Source organism: Protopterus annectens, chromosome 8.part0 (assembly GCF_019279795.1).
Source record: "Protopterus annectens isolate FY-2018-M chromosome 8.part0, PAN1.0, whole genome shotgun sequence".
Classification (NCBI taxonomy): domain Eukaryota; kingdom Metazoa; phylum Chordata; order Ceratodontiformes; family Protopteridae; genus Protopterus; species Protopterus annectens.
This window is the reverse complement of record NC_056741.1, coordinates 1,959,108,297-1,959,131,807: the sequence shown is the minus strand read 5'-3', so window position 1 is coordinate 1,959,131,807 and position 23,511 is coordinate 1,959,108,297. Positions and strand designations below refer to the sequence as shown.

The window sequence follows — 23,511 nt, the reverse complement described above, 5'->3', positions numbered from 1 at the left end:
CCCTCCTTCCGGAGATACCCCAAGAGACGCTCTGGTGCATGCCTGGCCCCCCGGTCTTCTTTATGCTTACCCCCCTTTGCCTCTGATGCTCCAAGTTCTTCAGAAAGCCTCTCAGTTGGGGTGCAGAATGATTCTCATTGCCCCATTCTGGCCTTGACAGATCTGGTTCCCCTTCCTAAGGTCTCACTCAGTGAATCCTCCTTGGATTCTATATCCCATTCCGGATCTGATTTCGCACCCGTCCCATCTATCAACCCCGAATCTGGACAACCTGAAGCTGACTGCTTGGCTGCTCCAGTTCCACTCCTGATCAGGACTCCCGGTATTTCGTCTCCAGTTAAGGCCATCCTGGTAGCGGCTCATAAACCATCTACCAGGAAAGTTTACCGCAGCAAGTGGAAACGGTTCTCCATTTGGGCGGAGCGGCAAGGTCTAGACCCCTTCACAGTTCCCCTTCCTCTGGTGCTTGACTTCTTAACCACTCTTTTTAATGATGGTGCCAGCAGTTCCACGGTCAAAGTGAAACTTGCGGCAATTTCTCATTATCATATTGGTCAAGACTCCAGTCCACTGATGTCTGCCAAGTTGTGTAAGATTTTCCTAAAAGGTACTTTTCTCCTCAGACCCCCTGTAAAGCAAGTGGTTCCTCCTTGGGACCTTTCATTGGTCCTTCAGGCTTTGACCGCTCCCCCCTTCGAACCTGCGGCTACGGTAGATCTGAAATTTTTATCTTTCAAGACAGCCTTTTTAGTAGCCATTACCTCGGCCAAGAGAGTTTCAGAACTTCAAGCCTTATCCGTCAAGCCTCCTTACTTGATCTTTCATCCGGACCGTGTATACCTCAGGACCAACCCGTCCTTTCTTCCTAAGGTAGCTTCTGAAGCAAATATTAATCAATCCATTAACCTCCCTGTTTTCTTTCCTAAATATCAAAACAAAGGTGAATACAAGCTACATTCCTTAGATGTTCACAGGCAACTTAGATTTTATTTGAACAGGACAGCTGGTCATAGGCAATCCGACCAGTTGTTTATTTCCTTTGCTAAATTCAATTGGGGCAAACCAATTTCCAAAGTCTCCTTATCACGCTGGATTTCGCAGTGCATCTTATTGGCTTATCAAGCTTCTGGAAGGCCCGCACCGGAGGGAGTACATGCCCATTCAACCCGGTCAGTTTCTACTTCAGCGGCCTTTAAAGCTAGGATTCCTCTGGATGATATTTGTTCAGCAGCCACTTGGGCTTCATCTCATACCTTTATTTCCCACTACAAGTTGGATATTACATCTAGAGGTAGAGCATCCTTTGGCTCCGCGGTGCTCCGGAATATCCTTCCATGATGGCCGCCCAAGATTCTGGTAGCTGGGGACTCTGTCCCACAGGTTGCAGACAAATGAATCTCCTACTTCAGATTTAGAAGTTATGTACTCACCATAACGTTCCATCTGAGTAGGTGTATTCATTTGTCTGCAACCATCCCGCCCTCCTATCCCCCTGGCCTTGTCAGTTTCCTGCATATTATGTTTTACCCTTTTTAGGGTATTTCTTTGATGGCAAACTCGATCTGAGGTCATGTAGGGAAAGCAGGGCATTATGGGTGAGGGGAGGAGCTGAGAGCTCGGATCCATAGCTGGAAAACCATGCCAGTTCAGATCCGATATCGGATCCATAACCCACAGGTTGCAGACAAATGAATACACCTACTCAGATGGAACGTTATGGTGAGTACATAACTTCTAATTTCTATTGATATCCATTATTTAAGAATTTTTCACTATTTTATTTCTCTTTTTAGTTTCTGTATCTTATTTTTTGGATATCTAGCCTGGTTCTTATTTTTTGGTCTTATTTTTTGGTTTTCTAGCCTGTTTCCTATTTTACATACATGTTATTTTACATACTTGTTGTTGCTATTTCTCTAGTACACTCGGCTTTGCTTATTATGCTCTTTTAGGTCATCCACCATCCTGATGAAGATTTTGAAAAGTGTAGCCTAACAATGTATTTTACCAGCAAGGGTTGATTTTTTTTTCCAGCAAGACTATTTTTAGTTAACTACATTTTTTTAGCTAATCTCCGAACTTCACTATTGTAGGTTTAGAGTGATTCTACTAACCACGTATGAGCTGGCTCTGGGTATCTAACCTATCAGATTGTAAGGTATGATGTCAGGTTGGCGTGCTCAGTCACAATAAAGGTTTTTTCACCCACACTTGATTGGCTCCCACTGACACCCCCCCAGGTACTCATATAAAAGGAAATCCTCAGGATCACTCTTTCCATTAAGGAATTACGCTTTGATGGTGATTGTACTTCTGGTACTTTTTACTTCAATAAAGTATGACCTTCTAGAATATGAACTTCGACTACGTTGATTTTTTGCCACCACGGCGAGCAGAGTTCCTTAGCCGAGCCACATTTACATTGTTTTGCCTGTTTTTTCTGTGTGTTTCATCTTTGATTTCTAGCTGTCACACTAGCGGTTCCTCTCAGCAGGCGACCTGACCAGCTGGAACTACGACCTGTATACGAAGCCTTTCTAAAGGCTTTACTCAGCCTTCAACCACAAGCGCTTGGGTATGCACAGCCTTTCTCAAGGCTTTACCGGTAGCCCAGCTTCTTCACCGACATCCCACCGTACCTTTATTAAAGCGGCCTACCTGGTCATCCATTTATTATTGTAGAATGTAAATTTTTTTTACTGTAGAATGCTGCATAAAGCTGTATGAAGTCTTTACTTTGTATGTGTATATGTTAATATGTTTCTCATTGTTGCTGGAGCTTTTCTCCCCGGGCCTCCACTGAAAATGGGCTCTTTTTAGGCCCAGTGGACTTCCTCGGTCATCAAACCGAAATAAATAAATAAATAAATAAATAAATAAATAAATAAATATCTTCAGCCTCAGTGTGGGTAACATCATTTACAATCAGCTCAACGCATTGCTGTACTGTGCATCTGAGGTTAGGGACATGTCACATTACTAAAAAGTCTTTGTGATTGGCTTGGGTGGCTGTTTTAGCCTCAGACTTGGTTTTGATGGATTGTATTAAGCTCCTGAATTGCTTGTTTATTTCAATGGTAGGGGCTCTGTCATTCTAAAAATTACTCTTCTTACTTTTGGTCAAATTGATTTTCCTTTTATTGTAAAGCTTTTTGATATTATGGTTCCATCCTGACGTTTGTTTCTAGGGTTTGTCCTGCACTTGTTTCTACACGGTACAGCTGCATCTATGTAGCTGTTTACATGCTGTTATACTGTGGTGGTGTATGTTTCATTGTATTCTGTTGAGTTAACTGGGTTTCATTGGGGAATTGAAGCTTCCTGTGTATCACTTAGCAGTAGGTAGCTTGTCAGAGAAATTTCTAAAGGTATTTTGGGTGGACGGGGTCTCTCATTTCAGTTTTATTTTGAAGGAGACAGCTTTATAGTTAGACATAACAAGTGATGAAGATACTCAAGGGATTGTAGAAGATGCCCCCATATTAATGAGGACAAGCTCCAAGATGTTGTCCCCCCCAGTGGGTACTCTGACTAATTATTCCCAGACATTTGGATTCACAAAGACAAGGAATATCTGTGCTTGTGCACTAGTGGTGGTGGTGTAGGTTTTCCAGTTTATAGTTGGTTAGTTTAGATCACCTAGAAAAATGGTACTGGGTTTAATAATGAGTGATCCTAGTTCATGTAGATAGGCGTAGTGGCTTTCCTGTGTTGTAGAGTCCTACAGCTATCTAATATACGGTACTTGACATTTCTGATGGTTATGTGGACATGAAGAAGCTGTAGTGCATCATGCTGCTTTACCAACACTGATGTGAGTCTCTTCATAGGTTCATACTAAGCTAACTGCCCTTGCGAGCCATTTTAAGCTTAGTCAAGTATCCCTTGTGAGAATCAAATGCTGCACCTTGTGTTTGTAAGGCAAACACCTTAACCATTAGGCCATCCTCCCAACAATAAACAGCTACTGGACATCTCCACTCTTTTCCCCCCTCCTGTGCAATAACTGGTCTAAACATGTGGAAGGTGAGGTATAATTTCAGTAAAAGGCTGCATTTTTTTTACTTGTTACGTGGTATGACATGCTTTACAAATTCTTCTCTGCTAGTCCAGGCGACTACATGGCAGCAGACCTATACATCTCTACCGTCTACCTGATCATACCTCATAAATTTGCTCGGTCTCTGAGAGAACTTATACTTTTGTAATAGAAGACTAGGCATCACAATCAATAAATAATGACAAAAAAAAGCCAGGCTCAACAAGCCGCCCATTGCTATATACCACTGTTGCACATAAAAGTCCTACAGCTCCTGTTGTTCAAAGTTTATTATATTTAAAAGGGATCTTAAATATCAGAGAAAAATATACACGTGGAAACTCCTGTGCATATGTGTTGCACTAAAGAGTTTATAAGAAAAAAATGAATGTGAATGTCAAATGTGTTAATTCATTTTTAGCAGCTTTGTAGCATGCAATCAAATATATAAGCTACTTCTGAGTTATCTAATGAACAAATTAATCAAAAATGAATTCTTTCTCATTCTTGCCCAAGAACTTTACCACTGTTCCTCAAGCTATAATTTTAGATCATTTGACACTTGGACCCAACAACTCCCTGCCTTTAGACCTCTAGGACCAGAATGCACTGAACAGACCCCATTATTTCATTTTTCCACAAAAAATGGGAACCCCTTTTAACAAATCATAAACAGACTAACTCTTAGCCGAAATTCAAGTTACATTCATTTTTAAAAAAGGTTTATTCAAGGATGCCTACTGCAAATGTTTGCAAGAAAATTACTTTAAATAATTCACTCAAAGAAAAAGAATCATCCTGTCTTATCCAATCTAATTTTATCTACCTCACCCAGTGTAATTTGGCAAATACATTTACTTCCTGATGCCACTTACGTCAGACTGAGTTCATGTTGGACATCCTTTTTACTTCTTCAGTTCTTTGGGACTAAACTTCTCATTTTTCCAACAAAATACATCTGTATTGTTTCCTTTTTCTATTATTCATCCTCTGTTCTTCTATAATCTTAATGCTCTCATCTATTTGATTGTTCCTAAATACTTCCATGTTTGTTTTTACCTGCTTCACAATTGTGTGAATTTTGCTAATATACACATTTCTGACCTAGAATGTTTTCCCTATAGCTATGAACCAAAGCACCACCCATGTTAACAAAGTAAATAAAAAAAAAAACTTTCACAATAACAAGTACCAACACCAAATACTCTGAAGCAGGTGGCTCTTCTAAACAATTTATGTCATCATTATTTTCACAAATAAATGCACACTAATGGCTACCCTACTGCTTGTTAATTTACAATATTTACAATTTTTACAATCTGCCAAAGATCCAACTCATCGATCACATCTCCAAAAACTTGAACGTCCTTATCACTGTTTCCACAGGAAATTGCTACTGGTGCGGTTTCTAAGTGTGTTAGAGCAAGTCCTTTCCTTTGGGAAATATCCCAGTTGTCCATATTTCTGTAACTATGGAGTCGGCATACATACGTTTGAGAAGTGTAGGTGGGCTTGCCTCCCCACATTGAGGTGCTGGGGGGGGGGCTAGAAAAATGCTTACATTACTTTTTCATGAGGTTGATTTCTGAAGCAATTATGCTCATGTCTTCAAGCTCTGTGTACTAAAATCAAAACACTGGCCTGTGAAAATCAAAGCAGAGTCTTCAAAACAGGAGGACTTTCTTATTTTTTCAGATTGAAAAGTTTTCAGATAGTAGACCTCATATTGTTAGTGATGATGAATTTTTGTAAATTTTTAATTTATTTATTTAGTGACGTACCTACCATAAATACGTTTGATTTCAACAGGAAATCCAGTAAGTCTAGGATTAGCAAGGCTAAAGTTGAGGGCCAAAAGCATATCAATTAAAGGTTATGGCTGTGCTATGTGAGGTTACATCACATATAGAGCCTAATTCTAAAAGAGTTACTCTCAATGTGACTACTTACACAGAGAGCAAGTCTTTTGGATTCTAGCCCATAGGATCTGTCATTCACTTGCTATTACATAGGTTCATAGGTTCATACTAGGCTATCTGCCCTAGGGCATTTATAAGCCTAGCCAGAGTGTGTTTGGCTTTCGCCACCCATTTTAAATTAATTTTGCTATGCCCTTTTTCGAGGTTAGTATACTGTGCCTCTGTCTAACAGTGATACAGAGGTGATACCCGAGGTAAACCTACGATCTCCCATCCACTCATCAAGATTCCTCTTGAAGAGAGTCAATGAGGGACTCTGCCTAACCTGGACTGGGATTTTATTCCAGAGTGAAGGGAGCCTCTGGGTTATGAATCTGTCCCTCCAGCATGTCCTATTTATTTCATTGCTGAGGTTCAAGTCTCTCGAGCACGTAGCTCGATGGGATTTTGATTTTCTGAGGTGTAGCATGTCCATTAATTCCAGGTTGGACATGGCTTTATACGTCAGGCACAGATCGCCTCTGAGCAGGCAGTATGCCACTGAGTAGAGCTGGAGTTTCTTTAACCGGGCAGCATATGGCATCTGTTTGAGCCCTTTGATCCTCTTGGTGAGGTACTTTTGGGGTCTTTCCAGTTGCTGCAGGTATCTGGTAAGGTATATCCCAAAAGGGGCATTGTACTCAATTATGGGCCTGATGAGGGATGAGTAAAGAGGCACGATGACCTCCCCTGATCTAGATGTGAATCCCTTCATGATTAGGTGGGCTATATAAAATGTTTTTCTAACCACTTTGGCCACGTGGTTGTCAAATGAGAGACTGCTATCAACTTGGGTCCCCAGGTCCTTAATTACTTCTTCTGTACTTAATGGATTACCACCTATGTGGTAATTTGTGGGCACTTTGTTTTTGCCAAAGGGGATGACTATACACTTTTTGGCGTTTAGCTTGAGGCCATGGCTCTGGCACCAGTTGTCTGTTTCTATGAGGCCCTTTTGGAGGATGCTTGTGTCGGCTGGAGAGTCGATTATGGCGCCCAGTTTGCAGTCATCTGCGAACTTGGTCAGCCACAGTCCTTCCGTGTTGGTCTGTACCTCCAAGAAATATATACTGAACAAGAGAGGTCCCAGGACTGAGCCTTGTGGGATGCCACTTGTAACTGGTTTGGAGTCTGACATGGCCCCAGCAATTCTAACCATGTGGGTTCTGTCCTTGAGCCAGTTTGCAACCCATCTAGTGACATAGGGTTTTATATTTGAGCTGGTGAGCTTATCTATAATGCCCGAGTGGGGTATTGTATCGAAGGCTTTTGTGAGGTCCAGGTAGGCTGTGTGGACCACCTTCCCCTCGTCAATGGCCTTGGTGACTGTTTCAAAGAAATTGACCAGGTTTAAGAGGCAGGACCTGCCCTTAACAAAGCCGAACTGGGTAGGATCCAGTGTCTGTAGGTCCCCAATATCTTTATTTATGAGGTCCATGATGATCCTTTCCATAGCTTTGCAGACCAAGCTAGTCAGGCTTATGGGGCGATAGTTTCCAGGATCCGTTGAGGCACCACCTTTGTGGAGAGGGACCACTGTTGCTGTACGCCACTCTTTGGGTACATATCCTGTAGTAAGGCTGAGATTGAACAGTAGTTTTATGTTTGGGTTTAGCTCTTCTTGGAGTTCATGTAGGACGCAGCCCAGGACACCGTCTGGTCCCATTGATGCTGTGTTTTTTGCTTTGGAGAGGGCGGCTCTTACCTGAGCATCTGAGATGTCAGTGGGGGCAGCACTCTGCTGGGATAGATATTTGCCCTTTTGGTGGGGAGGTGGGGGGGGGAGTTTATGCTGAACCTGTCAGCTAGGATGTTGGCAATGTCTGTGGGTTTGGTGTATTTTTTGTCATTTTGGACTAATTCTGAGCATATCTGGGAATTCCCACCCAGGTTCCTAACATACCCAAAGAAAGCCTTGTGATTATCCTTAGTATCCTGTGCAATTTTTCTCTCAAAGCTGGCCTTAGACGATTTTATGAGTGCCTGTAGTTTTTTGCTAATATTGATCAGAGATGCCTTCCCTTTTTGGGATTTTGCTCTATCATGTAGTAGCTTCCTCCTTCTATTGTATAGTTTGTTTATGGCTGGAGTCCACCAGACAGGACATCTGCCTTTGGAGGATTGGGTCTTGGTTTTATTTGGGATTGCATGATCCATGCATTCCTGATGGTGTTCATAGAATGCGTTTATAAAGGATTCTGCGGTCTGGGCCGTATTTTCCACAGGCCTGGGGGCTTTGAAGGATTCCACCTCGGTTTTGAGGAGTGTGAAATTTGCTTTAGAGAAGTTTTTTACTGTGGTTTTCTGGGCAGGGGGTGGGGTCGGTATGTGAATATCCAGTGAGATTAGTTTATGGTCTGATCTTACCAGTGAGGGATACACTTCTGGTCTGGAGCATAGAGTCCCCATGTTGGTGATGATCAGGTCCAGTATGTTTTCCCCTCTTGTGGGAGTGGTAACAAGTTCTTCCATAGCATTTGAGTTTATAAATTCTAGGAACCTTTGGACTAGAGTGTTGGAGCTAGAGTAATGCTCTCAATCTATGTTTGGGTAGTTGAAGTCGCCCAATATAATGGTGTTTGGAGAGACCTTACATAATCAGTATTTATTCCTGTTTCATGGTCATGAAGTGATTGACAATCTCAAACAACAAAACTGAATTTGCAAAACAAAAAAATAACTATTGTAAGGTAGAAAGCCACGTTTTGAAAAAGTATTTGCATGCTGACACATAAGCTCCTAATGTTTTGAAACACAAAGCAAATTGTTATGTGTGTGCTCTGCAGTAAAATTCCTGATTTTACAGACCTTAGTGTAGATGACTAAGCTTAAAACTCTGGTTAAGCTCCTCATAATAAGAGGTCTGCTTAATATTTGCAATTGCCTAGCATGCTGTACAGCCGCATTATTCTATAAAATATATACTAAACGATGTCTGTTCCACAATGAAAAAAAGTATTGTCAGGTGTGTAATCTGTGTGTAATCTGCATGTTTCTAAACAGTTTTTAAAAAAGGAATGTCTTTTAGCTTTTTCCAGTTAGAGGTTGCCACAGAGGATCACCGGTCCACAGACTGATTGGCAGTGGTGTCTTTACAGTGTCAAGTTACCAGCCTGGTGCCCAACCTTCACAGAAAGCATACACATACACACACCTACCTGCATGTCTTTAAAACTTACTCAACTTCAGGGAGGACATGCAGACTCCGGAGAGAAGGAGCTCCAGCCGAAAATTGAACTGGAGAACCTCTTGCTGTGAGGCGATAATGCTAACTGCTGCACCACTGTGGCCGCTGTTTCTAAATAGTTTTATTTAATTGATATTCTGCACCAGGATTTTGTAATTTCTGTTGCTCTACTTTTAAACAGAAATTTTAAATGAAATCCATTGACAGGACAGAAAATACAAGTGTTTTTAGGTCAGACCTCCAAAATCAGCAGTATGTTAACTCTGAAGGACAACTTAAAGAAATATATTGTGCTGTGTGAATCATTTCTTTCCAACTCACCTCCTCATTCCAGTGTTGATGCAACTCAAATTTCAGATTCAAAATATTACATGAAATAATCTGCCTGGTAAACAAAGAGTTGCACCAATTTGTTGAGATTACTATGAGAGGCTGGCTAGATCAGTTGTCAGCAGTTCCTAAAGACGTTTAACTGTACTGTACATATTAGGAAGAAATTAGCTGCAAACAAGGTCCAATGATCAAGGAAGATAAGGTAATTGTACTTGATCAACCAAGATGGTCAACATTAGAGAAATACATGAGTCCATGACAGATTGTCATTTAAGTACAAAGAATGTGCATGTGACATACTACATTAACCAAAGAGGTCAGAGCAACTTGACAAAGTGCTGCCAGTTGTAAAGTTTATAGCATGTTTCAGGGTCAGAATCCTAGAGAAAACATGATACCAAATAAAAATCTGTCATGAAATAAAATTGGGACAGAACTTAGTTGGCATTATGTGTGCACTGTTATTTGAAATATCCGATTGTTATTAATATTCTGAAAAGCATATTGTCAAGACATGGAAATGAAGTCATGGAATACCAGACACATTGATTTCTGATAATGGTCCATATTTTGTAAGGCAAGTGCTTAACTGGAATTCAAACACATTGCATTAAATTCAATTTATCTTCAAAATAAATAGAAAGTGTGATTCAAGCAATAAAGTTTTAACATGCCTACAAGTACTGTGAAGAAATGTTACGTTTTACTTATACTGGAGTGTACAAGCAGTATGAATATCACCTTCACAATTATTGATGGGAGGAAAGTTAAGAAGTTGTGTCTTTCGGCTTATCCCAATGATTGGTAGTTGATTTTTACATGCCAAGTTACCAGCCCTGACGCACAACCTTCAATGAAGGCACGCCCATTCACGCATGCCTCCACACAGAAGACGCTCTAGCTGAGAATCGAACGCGACAACATCTTGCTATGAGGCGACAACGCTACCGCAGCACCACTACCGCGAAAGTTAAGAAGTAAATTACCTAAAACTACCACAGTGTTATTACATTATTAAGAAATAACAAAGCTAGGCAGAAGATTTATCATGTCAGAAGTGTGAAATCATTACTAGTTTTGAGAAAAGAAGACAGAATGAGAGTGCAGACATGAGGAAATGTGCACGAAGTTTGGACTGATACCATTCAACAAGGAGATGTACCAATATCTTATTCTGTTCAAAAAGCATTATATCCAAAGAGCAAACTAAGTTTATAGAAGTTTATAGGAAAATAGAAGACATTTGCATAAATCAGAATCAACAATAACTTTGCAGAGATTCAAGAGTCTGAAGATTCCTTTGCAAATCCCTCAGAGAATGATGTCAGAATGTTACTAATAATACTGATAATAAATGGAGTTCAGATTTGTGTTTAGATACTGACAGGAAGATGCCAAATATGATGCAATGCAATTTGTCAGAGCAACTATACTTTTCCACAACTTAATGTGATGCATGTACTGAATCCAGAACAGAATCTGAACAGTCACTGAAGACTGATGCAGTAACAGAAGTTATTTATGAATCCACATTTCAAAACCTTTTAGACAGAAAATTAAACTTTAATGACTTTATATATCAAATGTATAGATATTGGAAGAAACGCCAAACACTGAAAACATATTACATTTATTGCTATTATAACTATTTTAATTATCACTGCAACTGCCAGTAACATGCTAGTATAGTGTCAGTGGCTCAACAAGCAGTACACAACTTTGGTGCAAGAAAATCAGAAGACTGGGGGTTCTATTCCCACCTGAGGTGACTGGATTAAGTTTTCCATAACTGACATTGCAGTGCATGCATTAGGCATGCTGTATACTACAAATGAGATGCTAAACCAAGATCCCATGGCCTTTATTACAAAATCATAAACTATAAATGACATCAATGTATTAAAAAATACTCTGGCTTATAAAATGGGCTACTAGCCTAGTGGGTCTAAGCTTGTCAGCTAAGGATAATACACAGTAACCTCATGTGCTGGTCTCTCATTGATCCTGATGCTTTTAATCTCTGCCATTTTCTATACCTCAACCCAGTTCTCAACAATCCTTCATCCCTTATTTTCCTTTATCCACCACTCACTTAATTTGTTAAAGTTAATTATCTCTATTCCTCCAGTCCCAAATGTTTAAATTTTGTCCCAGCCTTCATCTTTTTCTACATCTCTACAACCATGTTAATTTCTTTTTATCTTCTCATTATTTGTACTCTGCTCTTCTTCTTTTTTGTCCATATCTACCCTCCTAGTCACTTCATCATATGCCATCTAGTCCCTTGCTCTCAAACTGAACATCACCTTGGTCTGTCAAATGACATATTCTTCCTTCCTTTTCTTGCACCTGTTCTATACATCTTTATTTTTCTATGTCCCTCAATGTATGCCTTAACACTTGTTGATGCTTCATAGTCATCATGTCCCTAATTCTAGAGCCTTTTGATCCTCTTTTTCATAACCCCTGTCTGGTATACTTTGTCACCCCCATTTACATTGCCTTCTATATCTCCCTAAACAAATTTTCCCTCTTCACTTTTCATTATCATCGCATATCTGCCACCTCACCCCTTTACACTCTAAACCTCTTAACCGTTTCATTATGCTCAGTTCTACTCCATACCTCCTAAAGTCAGATATACCCCGTAACACTACTATTTCAATGCCAGTGTTTTTGCCTTACCTTCCTTTCCCTTCTGTCCACATTTATCACATGCTCTCTGTAGCAGCCTGAGGCATACTACTGTTGCCTTAACCTCTACATTTATTTATTTATTTATTTCCAGTTTGATAACCGGGGAAGTCCACTGGGCCCGAAAACCCGTTTTCAGTGGAGGCCCGGGGAGAAAAGCTCCATGATAATACATTACACACAAAAACACAGCAGAACAGATCTAAACTAATACACACAAAAACACACTCTGTTCTAATAGCATAATACTTTAACAATTTCCAAACAAGAATGAGGTGCATTGGGCACTATACATAAGAAAAAGATATATTAGTGCAACTGTGAATGTTAGTAAAGTAGGAAAGGAAAGGAAATTATAGATAGAGTTTGAATGCAAGAGCAGGGATGCATAGGAGAAACGAAGAAGAAGCAAAGAAATTAAAGGAGAGGTGTCAGAAGAGGATAGAAAAAGAACAGATAACTAATGTTCAAATTGTGGTTGAGTCCAGGAGACCACCTTGAGAAAAAAGTCAAAAGATTTAAGGTGAGAGTAAGCATAGCACTTGAAGGAAAATAAAGGGTTTATTCAGGAAGGAAGGAGGAGATAATGAAGAAGAGAGGGGAGCTAGGGAGAGTGTCAGAAGAAGGGGCAAATTGCTAACAGCAAGACTTGTACCATCAGTGCAGTCTCCTCACGTGTTTGTCTCTCATTCGCCCTGATCTTTTTAAACTGTGATTTTTTACATCTCAGTCTAGTACTCATCACTCTCCCATCCGTTATTTTCTTTCTGTTCAAAATACCCTCATAGTTTGTATGTCTAACATCCTTTTTATCATATCCCTTAACATTTCCCTATTCTTATTTGTCCTATTGTTGGATACTTCCTTTTCTCTTTTCCTACATCTGTGCTGCTTCACATATACCTTCCAGAATACTTCTGTCATGTACTTGAACCCAGCAGACCCAGTAGATTCTGTTCCTGTTTTCTTACTCCAACTCCGATTGCTAATGATTCCATAGGATGATATACTAACTAGACTGTACCTCATTATGTGGTACATTCTTTATTTTCAGTCTTAAAAAGTCCATGTTCCTCATTGTTCCTCATTGAAAGAGTCTGGCACACATTCAGCATTAAGAATTGTTTTAACTGATATCCATGGAAGGTAATATTGGAGCGTATTAATTCATCAAAAGAACTTTTCAACATATGAAGTAACACATTTTAACTGCTCAGTAAACTTCCTAGGTGAAATTGTTAGCAAACCGTTAGTAAGTGCTCCACATTTTGTCCATTTCTTACACTTTATGAGAGGCAGTTTTCTAGATTCTGGAAGTGGAAGTTTGAGAGCTATGTACTAGATCGACCACCTTTCCAACCCCATCACAAGTCTTTTACTCCTGAGGTAAAATCTCCTCTATAACTTTCAAAAAGAGAATGAAGTCATCGACAACTCCCCATCTTTCTATTACTCCGTATTTATTTTTTGAGCCAAGTATTCCATGACTAAAAGAAATATACCCTGGGACAATGAGCACCTCTGGCTAGTTCATCTGTCTGCACCTATTTGTCTGATGAACTCCTCTTTACCCTAATCTGCATGTCTGGCTTCTTTTACAAAGCTTAAATGCACTGAATACTTCTCCTTTCCTCAAGACCTACTTTAAGGTTTCCATCATGAAAGCAAAATTCAAAATGTCAAAAGTCTTCTGAATACCCCTACACCCTCTATCTGACATCAGCTGATAAAATTCAGCCTCAGCCTCCAGTGATCTATATGTAACCTGCTTTTTACAAACCTCATCTATGATTCCCCCACTACCACTGGGAATATAGTATTCAGTCTGAATGTAGTTACCCTTATTTTAGCATCACTGTAAGTACAGAAATTAACTGCGGTGGTGGTGCTGCGGTAGCATTGTCACCTCACAGTAAGTCGTTGACCTGTTCGATTCTCAGCTAGAGCGTCTTCTGTGTATCAACATGCATGAATGGGCATACCTTCATTAAAGGTTGTGCATCAGGGCTGGCAACTCGGCACTTAAAAATCCACTGCCAATCATTAGCGGACCGGAGTTCTGCTGTGGCGACCCCTAACCGGGAAAAGCCGAAAGACACAACAACAACAACAACAACTGAAAGTACAGAAATTGGTCTGTAGTTTGGTTGGTATTCTTCCTCCACTTCTGCTACAATGCCACCATTTCTATGTGACACATAACTTCCAGCATCTCTCCTTTCTTTCCTATTTTATTAAATAATCTCATCAGCTTGCCATATATTATCCCACCTGCACTCCAGAGAATTTATAATATCCAATTGTAAATCCATCTGGATTCTTGCTTTACATGAATTCATAAATCTAATTGCTGTTATGTCCTCATTTTCACTAGTTTCTTCATGTACCTTCTCTCTGTTTTATTCCTGTAATGCTGGCTTCTCATATCATAGTTCCCTATGGTAGATGACTTCTCAAAGGATATGATAATGTATTTTTTTTGCATTAGGTTTCAGTCCTTAATTTTGGCACCAATTATTTATTTGGGACAAATCTTCCTGCAGGATGGCTAAGTCATTTGGGGATTTGATGACTGCTACTAGATTGCAGTCATCTGCAAACTTAGTCAGACAGTGCCCTTTTGTATTGGCTTGTAGTTCAGACTAGTAGATGCCAAAAAGGAGACATCCCAGCACAGTACTTTTGTTTTCTCCCCTTCCCTGCTTCTCACCATCATCTGCCACCAGTCCTTCTCTTCAGTCACAAGGTCTATGGAGCTTGTCTTAACTTCCCCAGGCTAAACCCAATGAATGTCTGGTGCAGGTGAGATGAAGAATGCTGGTGAAATATCATACTTCTGCCAGGGAGTTTGCCTTGATCCCCTCCCACCCTGCATCAGCCATGTGAGGTCTGTAATTGGTGCTTACTAGAGGTGGATGTGCACCTCCATGCAACCTTCTAACCATGTGTGGTACCTCTTAATGCTGCTGTTGCACCAAGCCCGGGTAGAATCTCTTCCCTGGATGGATGAGCCAACATCATCCACTCACTCGCACCCACCCCCTGTCTGGTCCCTCCATTACGCATCCAGCTGTTAGAAATCTCATGCAGTTCTTGATTTACAATACACTGTGCCCTTACCCTTTCTAGAAAGTGCTATTACTATACTGGTATCCGTTCATAAACTGCTGTTACTTTCCCAGATGCATTTAATGCAATGCAATGGAGATAATGTAATATGTTTTGTTTTCTGCCTTAGGCCTAGGTCATGGCTGAAACAACCTTTTGGACCTGTCATCCTACTCACAGAGAAATAAATATATAGCTCATAAGTCTAATAATGTTTCATTTAAATATATCTGTCTTGCATTATCTTAAATAAAAAATACAGTCTATAATTAGTAAATATACATTGTCTATAGTTTTCAAAACTATTTAGTTCAGATAAAGTTTAACTTTTGTGAAGCAGCAAGGAGGCACATTGCAAACATAATACATTATTTTGTGGCACGAAAAGAAAGCCAGGATCACTCAATGATAAAATACTACTGCTTTAAGTTGTAGCACACATCTTTATTAAATGCTTAAACATAGTTAAAACAACAGGCCACACCCTTTCCATTAACACCAGGTCACTCCTGAGAACATTTCTCTGATTCTATATGTTTTATGTGAAATCTGCATTTTGAATTATCAAAGCCTAAATATACTTATAGGGTGTTGCAAATTACACAAAGGTGATATACTTATAGGGTGTCACAAAGTACACAAAGGTGACAAAAAATTATTCCTGTTATTATATGGTTACTTTATTAGATACATTAATGTAGAGTAAATTAAGATGTAAGTGCATCTTTCAAAGGGGAGGAAATTACAGAGTCTATTGCACTGACCTTGGATTACAGAATTATTCACAGAACATCTCATTCTTTTTACAGTGAGAATTAAAAGTTCAAAGCACCAATAAACTCAGAAATTAGTAAAGCAAGGAGACACTCTGTTGAACCACTGAACCTCTTTAATGTTTAGCGCTTTCGTTTGGCATTCGCCTCAATACTTCATCAGAATGGTATAAAAAACATTAGAGACTTAGTTAAATATAAAACTCCTTGTGTCACATGTTCTCATCTAAAAAAGCCATAGGCTGAAAACACCATCAATCAACCCTAGTCACAGTACAATTAGTACTGAATATCATTCAAAACCCAAAGCAGGCAAACACATTAGTAAACATGTAGTACCTAAAACAATAAAACACACCGCAAGTAAATTGTTTTATAATAATACAAATTTAAATATATTTACCATACAAAAACAGCTCTTATCTACATAAAAATTCCAATTGACCTGGAAAACATTGACCCAGTGCTTCTAATGATGACAATTACTACAAATGAAACTCAGACTTGAGTTTTAAAAAGCATGAAATGGACAACATGTCATTTAAACCGGGTTTTTCGTAGCATTACATCTGAGCTGCCACAGTAATTCCTTGTATTCAAGGAATAAATCAACTGGCCCTCCCCTGCTACCCTCTGTCTGAGTTTGTTCTAAAACAGAAAATTTGAAATAATGCTGTGGGAACTCCATTATATGTTTCGCCAGGGCATTGTTCACATTGCCCTTCCTGATATCATAAGCATGCTGATAGATATGCTTATTCAAGCCATTAATTGTTTTATCAATATAAAATTGGTCACATACTTGACATATTGCAATGTACACTAAACATTTGCTTTGACAGTTAAATTTTCTTTGTAAATAAACCTTGCCATAACCCTTTATGCAAATGCTATTAGATTTAATAATGTAAGTACATTGTGCACAATGTCCACATTTTCTCATTTGTCCTTCCCTCTTTCTTGAATGATTGCTTTCCAGGAGATTTTTTATACATAAGTCTGTCCTGTATACTACACAACGCTTGTCACCCACTCTTGATTTACAAAGTTCATCTGTAGTTAATATCCTCTAGTTGTTATATAGGACTTCTCTAATGTTGTAGTATAGGGGGTTGAACGTGAGAATCGTGGCATGCATAAAGGGTCTGCTGCCTCTTACCTGGGTGTCTATTGAAAGATAACCCATTGCCCCCCCCCCCCGGCGGGGTGTCAGACAATACTCCCAAAAGTGGGTCAAAGTGTCCACTACTTCTTTTCTCTATTACTTCATCCAAAATTGGATCAATAAATGTCACGGGAAAACCCCTCCTACCAAGCATTGTCCTTAATTTTTCCATTTCTTGTATAAACACTGTGAATTTGCTTATCATCCTTGCTAATCTAACACCCTGTCCTTTTACTAGAGATTTTTTCTGGTGTATAGGATGACAACTGTCAAAATGTAACAGGGTGTTAGAATATGTAGGTTTCCTAAACAACATAGAGGCGAATCTATGGTTATATGTATCTTTTTGTATTGTGATATCTAAAAATTTGATAAACTCAAAATTAGATTCCATGATGAGTTGTAAGAACCCAGTGCTCGAGTTCAAGAACCCAAAAAAGTGCTGCAGCTGTTTATCTGTGCCATCCCAGAAAATTAATAAGTCATCTAGGTATCTCCCATAGAATCTACAATGTTTAAAAAGTTCATGTTTAAACACTGTATTGAGTTCCCACTGAATTAATACAATATTTGCAAAAGGGGGGGCACATGCAGCCCCCATTGCAACTCCTATTTTTTGCTTGAATAGCTGATTTTCCAATAAGATGAAATTGTTTTGTAAGATTAACTCCATAAGAGTCCTATACATTAAAATCCTACAGTGACAGTGTTAGGAGTAGGTGCACAGATAGTCATAAAATATGTTGATACCCTCTTCATGGGGTATCACTGTGAAGAGATCTTTTCTGTCCATGGTAACAAACATCAAGTTGTCCGTATATATGTTCCCTTGTACTTTTTTAAGACAATCCCAGGAATCTTTTAATATGTGTATATGTTGGTCTAAAACATGTTTTAAATTATAATTAATAAATTTTGCTAAATTGAAAGTTTTTGAGGCTTTGGTATCCACTATTGGCCTAAAGGGGGGGATCCACCATACTCTTATGTATCTATATGACAAAAATAGTGGGGATACATGGATTTTTTTGTGTTAAGAAACCATGTTCACTAATGGAAATTTGATTATTCAGTAACAAATTGTTTAAACAAATGTCAGTGTTCCTATAGGAAATGTTTAATTAATTTTTTGATATTTCCTCATAGGAATCAGTAAACAAATGTGTCTGCATTTTATCTATGTACATATGTTGATTCATAATAATCAGTCCCCCACCCTTGTCCGGTTTCATCACCCTTATGGAACTACTATTAATTATTTAATTTAGTAGGTCAACTTCACTGTCAGAGAGGTTGTGTAAAACCTCCCTGTTTTTGTTGTAGTGTAACTTTCTGATTTGTTCCATACATAGATTCTCAAATACATGTAGGGTTGGGTGCAAAGGTGGGTTAAAAGTACTGTTTTTTTTTTTGCATTCTCCTATGTTTCTGTATCTGTTATCATTATTAAAGTACATCCTAAAATTAAGTTTCCTAATAAACAATTTTAGTTCAAGTAAGGAACTTTCTACTCTAGATGTTCTAGTGGGTATGAAGTTCATACCTTTTTGAAATAAGTTAGCCCATGATGTACTAATATGTATGTCACTGTAGTTGTATATTTTAAAATCCCCAAACTCGTTCGTAACAATGGTGCAAGGTTGTCTTGTTTCATCCCCTACCATCTGTTTGGTATCCCTCTCCCCCTGTATAGTCTACCACTGTTGGAGTAATAATTCTGGGAATTGCCATTGCCCATTTTCTCCTGGTTGTAGTAATGTTGTTGGCGATTCTGGAGGCGCTCCGACCTCCTCAAGGGCACATCTAAAGGGGTTTTTATAATAATTGTATTATTACAAAACAATTTACTTGCGGTGTGTTTTATTGTGTTAGGTACTACATATTTACTAATGTGTTTGCCTGCTTTGGGTTTTGAATGATATTCAGTACTAATTGTACTGTGACTAGAGTTGATTGATGGGGTTTTCAGCCTATGGCTTTTTTAGATGAGAACATGTGACACAAGGAGTTTTATATTTAACTAAGTCTCTAATGTTTTTTATATCATTCTGATGAAATCTTAAGGCAAATGCCAGATGAAAGCACTAAACAATAAAGAGGTTCAGTGGTTCAACAGTGTCTCCTTGCTTTACTAATTTCACAGTAAGAATTAAGTAATAGTGAAACTGTTTTGTATTTTTCATCATTGATTTTATGCTATTGTCAATAGTTTTTAATTAGTCATGTCATCCTCAAATTATTCACTGGATATCTAATTTCTTTCAGTGAGAATGAGAAAATATAGAAACGCTGCTGTATTCATTATCACCGTTGTCTTTATGCTCTTGTTCATGGTATTTGTCTGGTAAGTTTATTTCACTTCCTTAGTTTTGAGAAATCCAATACTAGCTACAGGTGGTATATTTATGCTGTCCACCTGCATGCACTGTCAACACTTTGAATATGATTGTGTAGGAAAACATTGGTAATAGTACACTAAAAGTAGACAGATCATAACAGGCATTTAGCACAGAAAGTGCATATTGGAATTCAGGCAACAATATGTATGTAACCAGCATAAATATAAATAGGTCATGAAGGTAGCAATCCAAAAGTAGTGATAAATGGGTCAATCATTAAAATTAGCCCCCATGCTATGCACTGAATATATTGTTTATTATATACGAACTATGCCATAGTATCTGAGTTCACATCTGTGCATCATAAATTGAAGCTCTGCATCTAGAATTGTGAGCGAAATGCAGGTTCTGTATTTTTTAAGATTTTGTATCTGATAATCCAATTTCATGGAGTATGATACATTAGTTAACACAGCAGGGTGTTTCATAGTGCCAGGATTCCAACTTATTTCTCATTTTACTAAAAAGATAGACAAACAGACTGAGACTGAAAAGCTTTGCAGTGAGTGGGAACAAGTTCTTATACTTAATTCAGTATTGTAGAAATCGATCCAGCTTGTTGTTCCATCCTTTGTTAAATTAAAAAAACACACACACACACACACACACACACACACACACACACACACACACACACACACACACACGCACACACACGCACACACACGCACACACACACATGAAATTCATATGCACATAGGTTAATAGTTTGGTGTGACTCAGAATTTTTTTGCTTTAATTACTTCATGTTGCATATGAATGATTAGCAAAATTTATTGCGTTTACATCTTTTTCTGTGTTATTATTTTTATATGTTAAGCAATCCACTGAGAAAGGGAATAACTTAACACTTGACACAGAATTGCAATGCCAGCAGCTATAGCTATCTATAACATAGGCATTATTTTTTATGGACCACTTCATACATTCTTTTCTTTTCTTCTCTTCTTCGTATTTTATGTACTCTTTATTAGCATTTTTACTAGAGCTGTAGCTAGGTCATCGTGCACCCTGGGCATTTCTCAGACTGGCATGATCTCAACTCAAAACTGAGGACCAATAAATAAATAAATACAGCAATAATTAAGAAATAAATAAATAACTGAAAAAAATCTGCTCACTATAATTGTAACAGCTATCTTTCTACAGTTAAAAACACACTGAACTTCTGACTGAAATTTATCTAATTGGAACAAGGGTTATGACTATTAGTCTACTGACCAAAACCCACCACACATTTAGTCAGCAGTCATTGTTTATATGCCATATAGGGTTGCATGACATCTCTGAGTGGTAGCCCTTTTCGGTTTTCTGAATGATGAGTACAACTTCCTCAAGAGGGGGAGAGTGCTAGGTCTCTCACTCTAGTTACTACCTGCAAGAATAATATACATTTACCTGCTAAGTCACCTTATAAAACATTAAAAAGCCATTCATCCCATGTAATTTACATATTTTATGGAATTAATAGACATGTTTAACTCATCCATGGTCAAAGGCATTAAGATAAGTTGCTGCTGGAACTCTGGAGCCAGAGAAGATCTGCATTTTCTTGCAATCTGTCTGTATCCCCCTCATCAGATTATAACAACACTTCTAAAGGTTGTTTACCAGCCTGTGCATTTGTTTTCAGTCTAATAGTTGACACCCTTCAGTAGACATACTATAGTAGGCTATCCTGTTCCTGTCCACAAGCAGTGTGAATTTATGATCTAGTACCATTTCAATTTTCCATCTAGCATCCTTTGTCAATGTTATAAATGGTGAAATTGCTGTTAGAATGCTTCAATAAATATGTGAGCAAAAACATTTGATGTTCATATTTACTGGTCCACTAAGCTATCAACCCCTTAGACCTGGATTTAATTCAACTATAAATACAGCATTTCCATGTTTTCCATATCATCTTATGGTTGGAGTTTACTATCATTTTCCTTATGGATATCTAGGAACAGTTGATATCAATCCTCTAGCCACATTTTAAAGGTTGGCAATAGAAGAAGAAAGGAATGACATCTCCATAGCATAAGCAGAATTGCTTCCCTTATTAGCAGCAATATAACTAAGAGTAACTAGTCAAAAATGGATTCCGGGTCTACTGGAAATGTCAAATATTATCTATCTCCATAGACAATATTTACATCTTAAGCCACAAAAGATGCACAGACCAGGCTCCGGGTTCTCCAACAGCTTTAATACAAACAGACACAAGCGCTTTCACGAAATGCTTCTTCAGGTGCATATCACATTCATTTAAAACACCCTTCTTATACCCTTCAAATAAAGTCCTATGACTTTTTCATGGTATATTTAAAGGTGCATATATTTTTTTAAGCACATGAACTTCTTTCCAAAAATGTTTGAAGGCATTCATATTACATAGTAAAAAGCATTTACAATATATAGAATAAAAACAAGTAGCACTGTACAAAATAAAACTATAATAATATTCATAATCAGCAATATATCAGACTAAAGCTACTTGCATTGATAATATATTATAATTGGAACACCTTAAGGAATTAGAAACAGTGATAGACTCTGTACCACACTTTTCTTTTATTAATAAGTCTTTAAAAAAGCAGTTATGTTATAAATCATACAATACTATACATGAAGTTACATCACAGAGGAAAGGTACCTACCCCTGTCGAAGATGCACAGCATGTAGATATATTTTTTCCTGTACTACCTATATTCATCCAGTAAATAAATTCAAAATAGAAGGAAATGTATATGCAGATTGCAGAACTAATAATATAGTATATTTTAGTTTTTGTCAAATATGTAAAGCATATTATATAGGTAAAACAAATAGGATGCTAAAAGAACGAATTTTAGAACATACGAGAGATATTGTAACAGGTAAAGAGACTAATGCTTTAGCTAAACATGTTCAAAAAGAAGGTAAGCACCATAACTTTAAATTCTTTGTGCTAGAGGTAGTAAAGGAAGGCTTAAGAGGAGGTGATATAAAAAATAAAATGGAAGAATTTGAACAAAAATGGATAATAAAATTGAATGCTGATAAATATCCAGGGATAAATGACACAGTATCACTCAAACCCTTCCTAAGGGCACGACATCTGAAGCACTAAATAGATACTTATGCTTTTCCATGATTTTATTTAATCAAATTCCATATTTCATCTTACAATATGCTGCTTCTGTTTTAGATATTTTACTTTTATTGATTTTAAGTGTGAATTGATACACACCCTTTATCCCCCTTTCTATCAAGACCGCCAAGGTTTTAGTTTAGATAGGAGGTCTATCATATTAGAACAACACATATATATACTTCTGTAGGAAAATACTCTGTTTGATATTTTTATGTTTAACTTTGGAGATGTTTTACTTTTGCTGTCTTTTTTATACATACTTGATTTAAATATGGCAGAAGTTAATGCCTTTCAAATAATTTATACATCAATTATTATGCCTTAAATTAGATAATTAACACTAATTAACTGCAATGTGTTAATGAAAAAAAGCTTTAAAATGTTTGGTTTAATAGTGTGTCATTGTAATACAGTCTGAAGAAGCGATCTGGGTAGATTGTGAAAGTGCTCACTTCTTTTTTATCACACAATAAAAGGTAAACCTGTCGTGGAACTCTACAACTTCTTTATCTTTTAACTTTGGTATATTCATGTTGTTGTCAGAGTGAACTCGGTGCTCAGTCCATGTTTTACATTACTATGGAAACATGATAGTCAAAAGATAAGGGATTATCAACAAAAGTGTCTTGATTCCTTACATAAAAAATTTCAAATAGAGCGTCTGGATCTCTTACAACAGTGTCTGATTGGAAGGGTATGTCACCTGTATGAAATGACGTGAAAACGTTTTGTT

The 23,511-nt window shown here is 38.0% G+C and overlaps 1 protein-coding gene across 1 annotated transcript in view; it reads left to right on the top strand.

Moving 5' to 3' along the window:
- Window positions 1-23,511, top strand: part of LOC122809759 (histo-blood group ABO system transferase-like) — a 407,052-nt gene that overhangs the window by 8,204 nt on the left and 375,337 nt on the right. Inside the window, exon 2 of the mRNA XM_044081483.1 lies at window positions 19,523-19,601. Within this exon, the coding sequence (XP_043937418.1) occupies window positions 19,528-19,601 (74 nt within the window). The 5' untranslated portion in view covers window positions 19,523-19,527. The remainder of the gene's footprint in view (window positions 1-19,522; window positions 19,602-23,511) is intronic.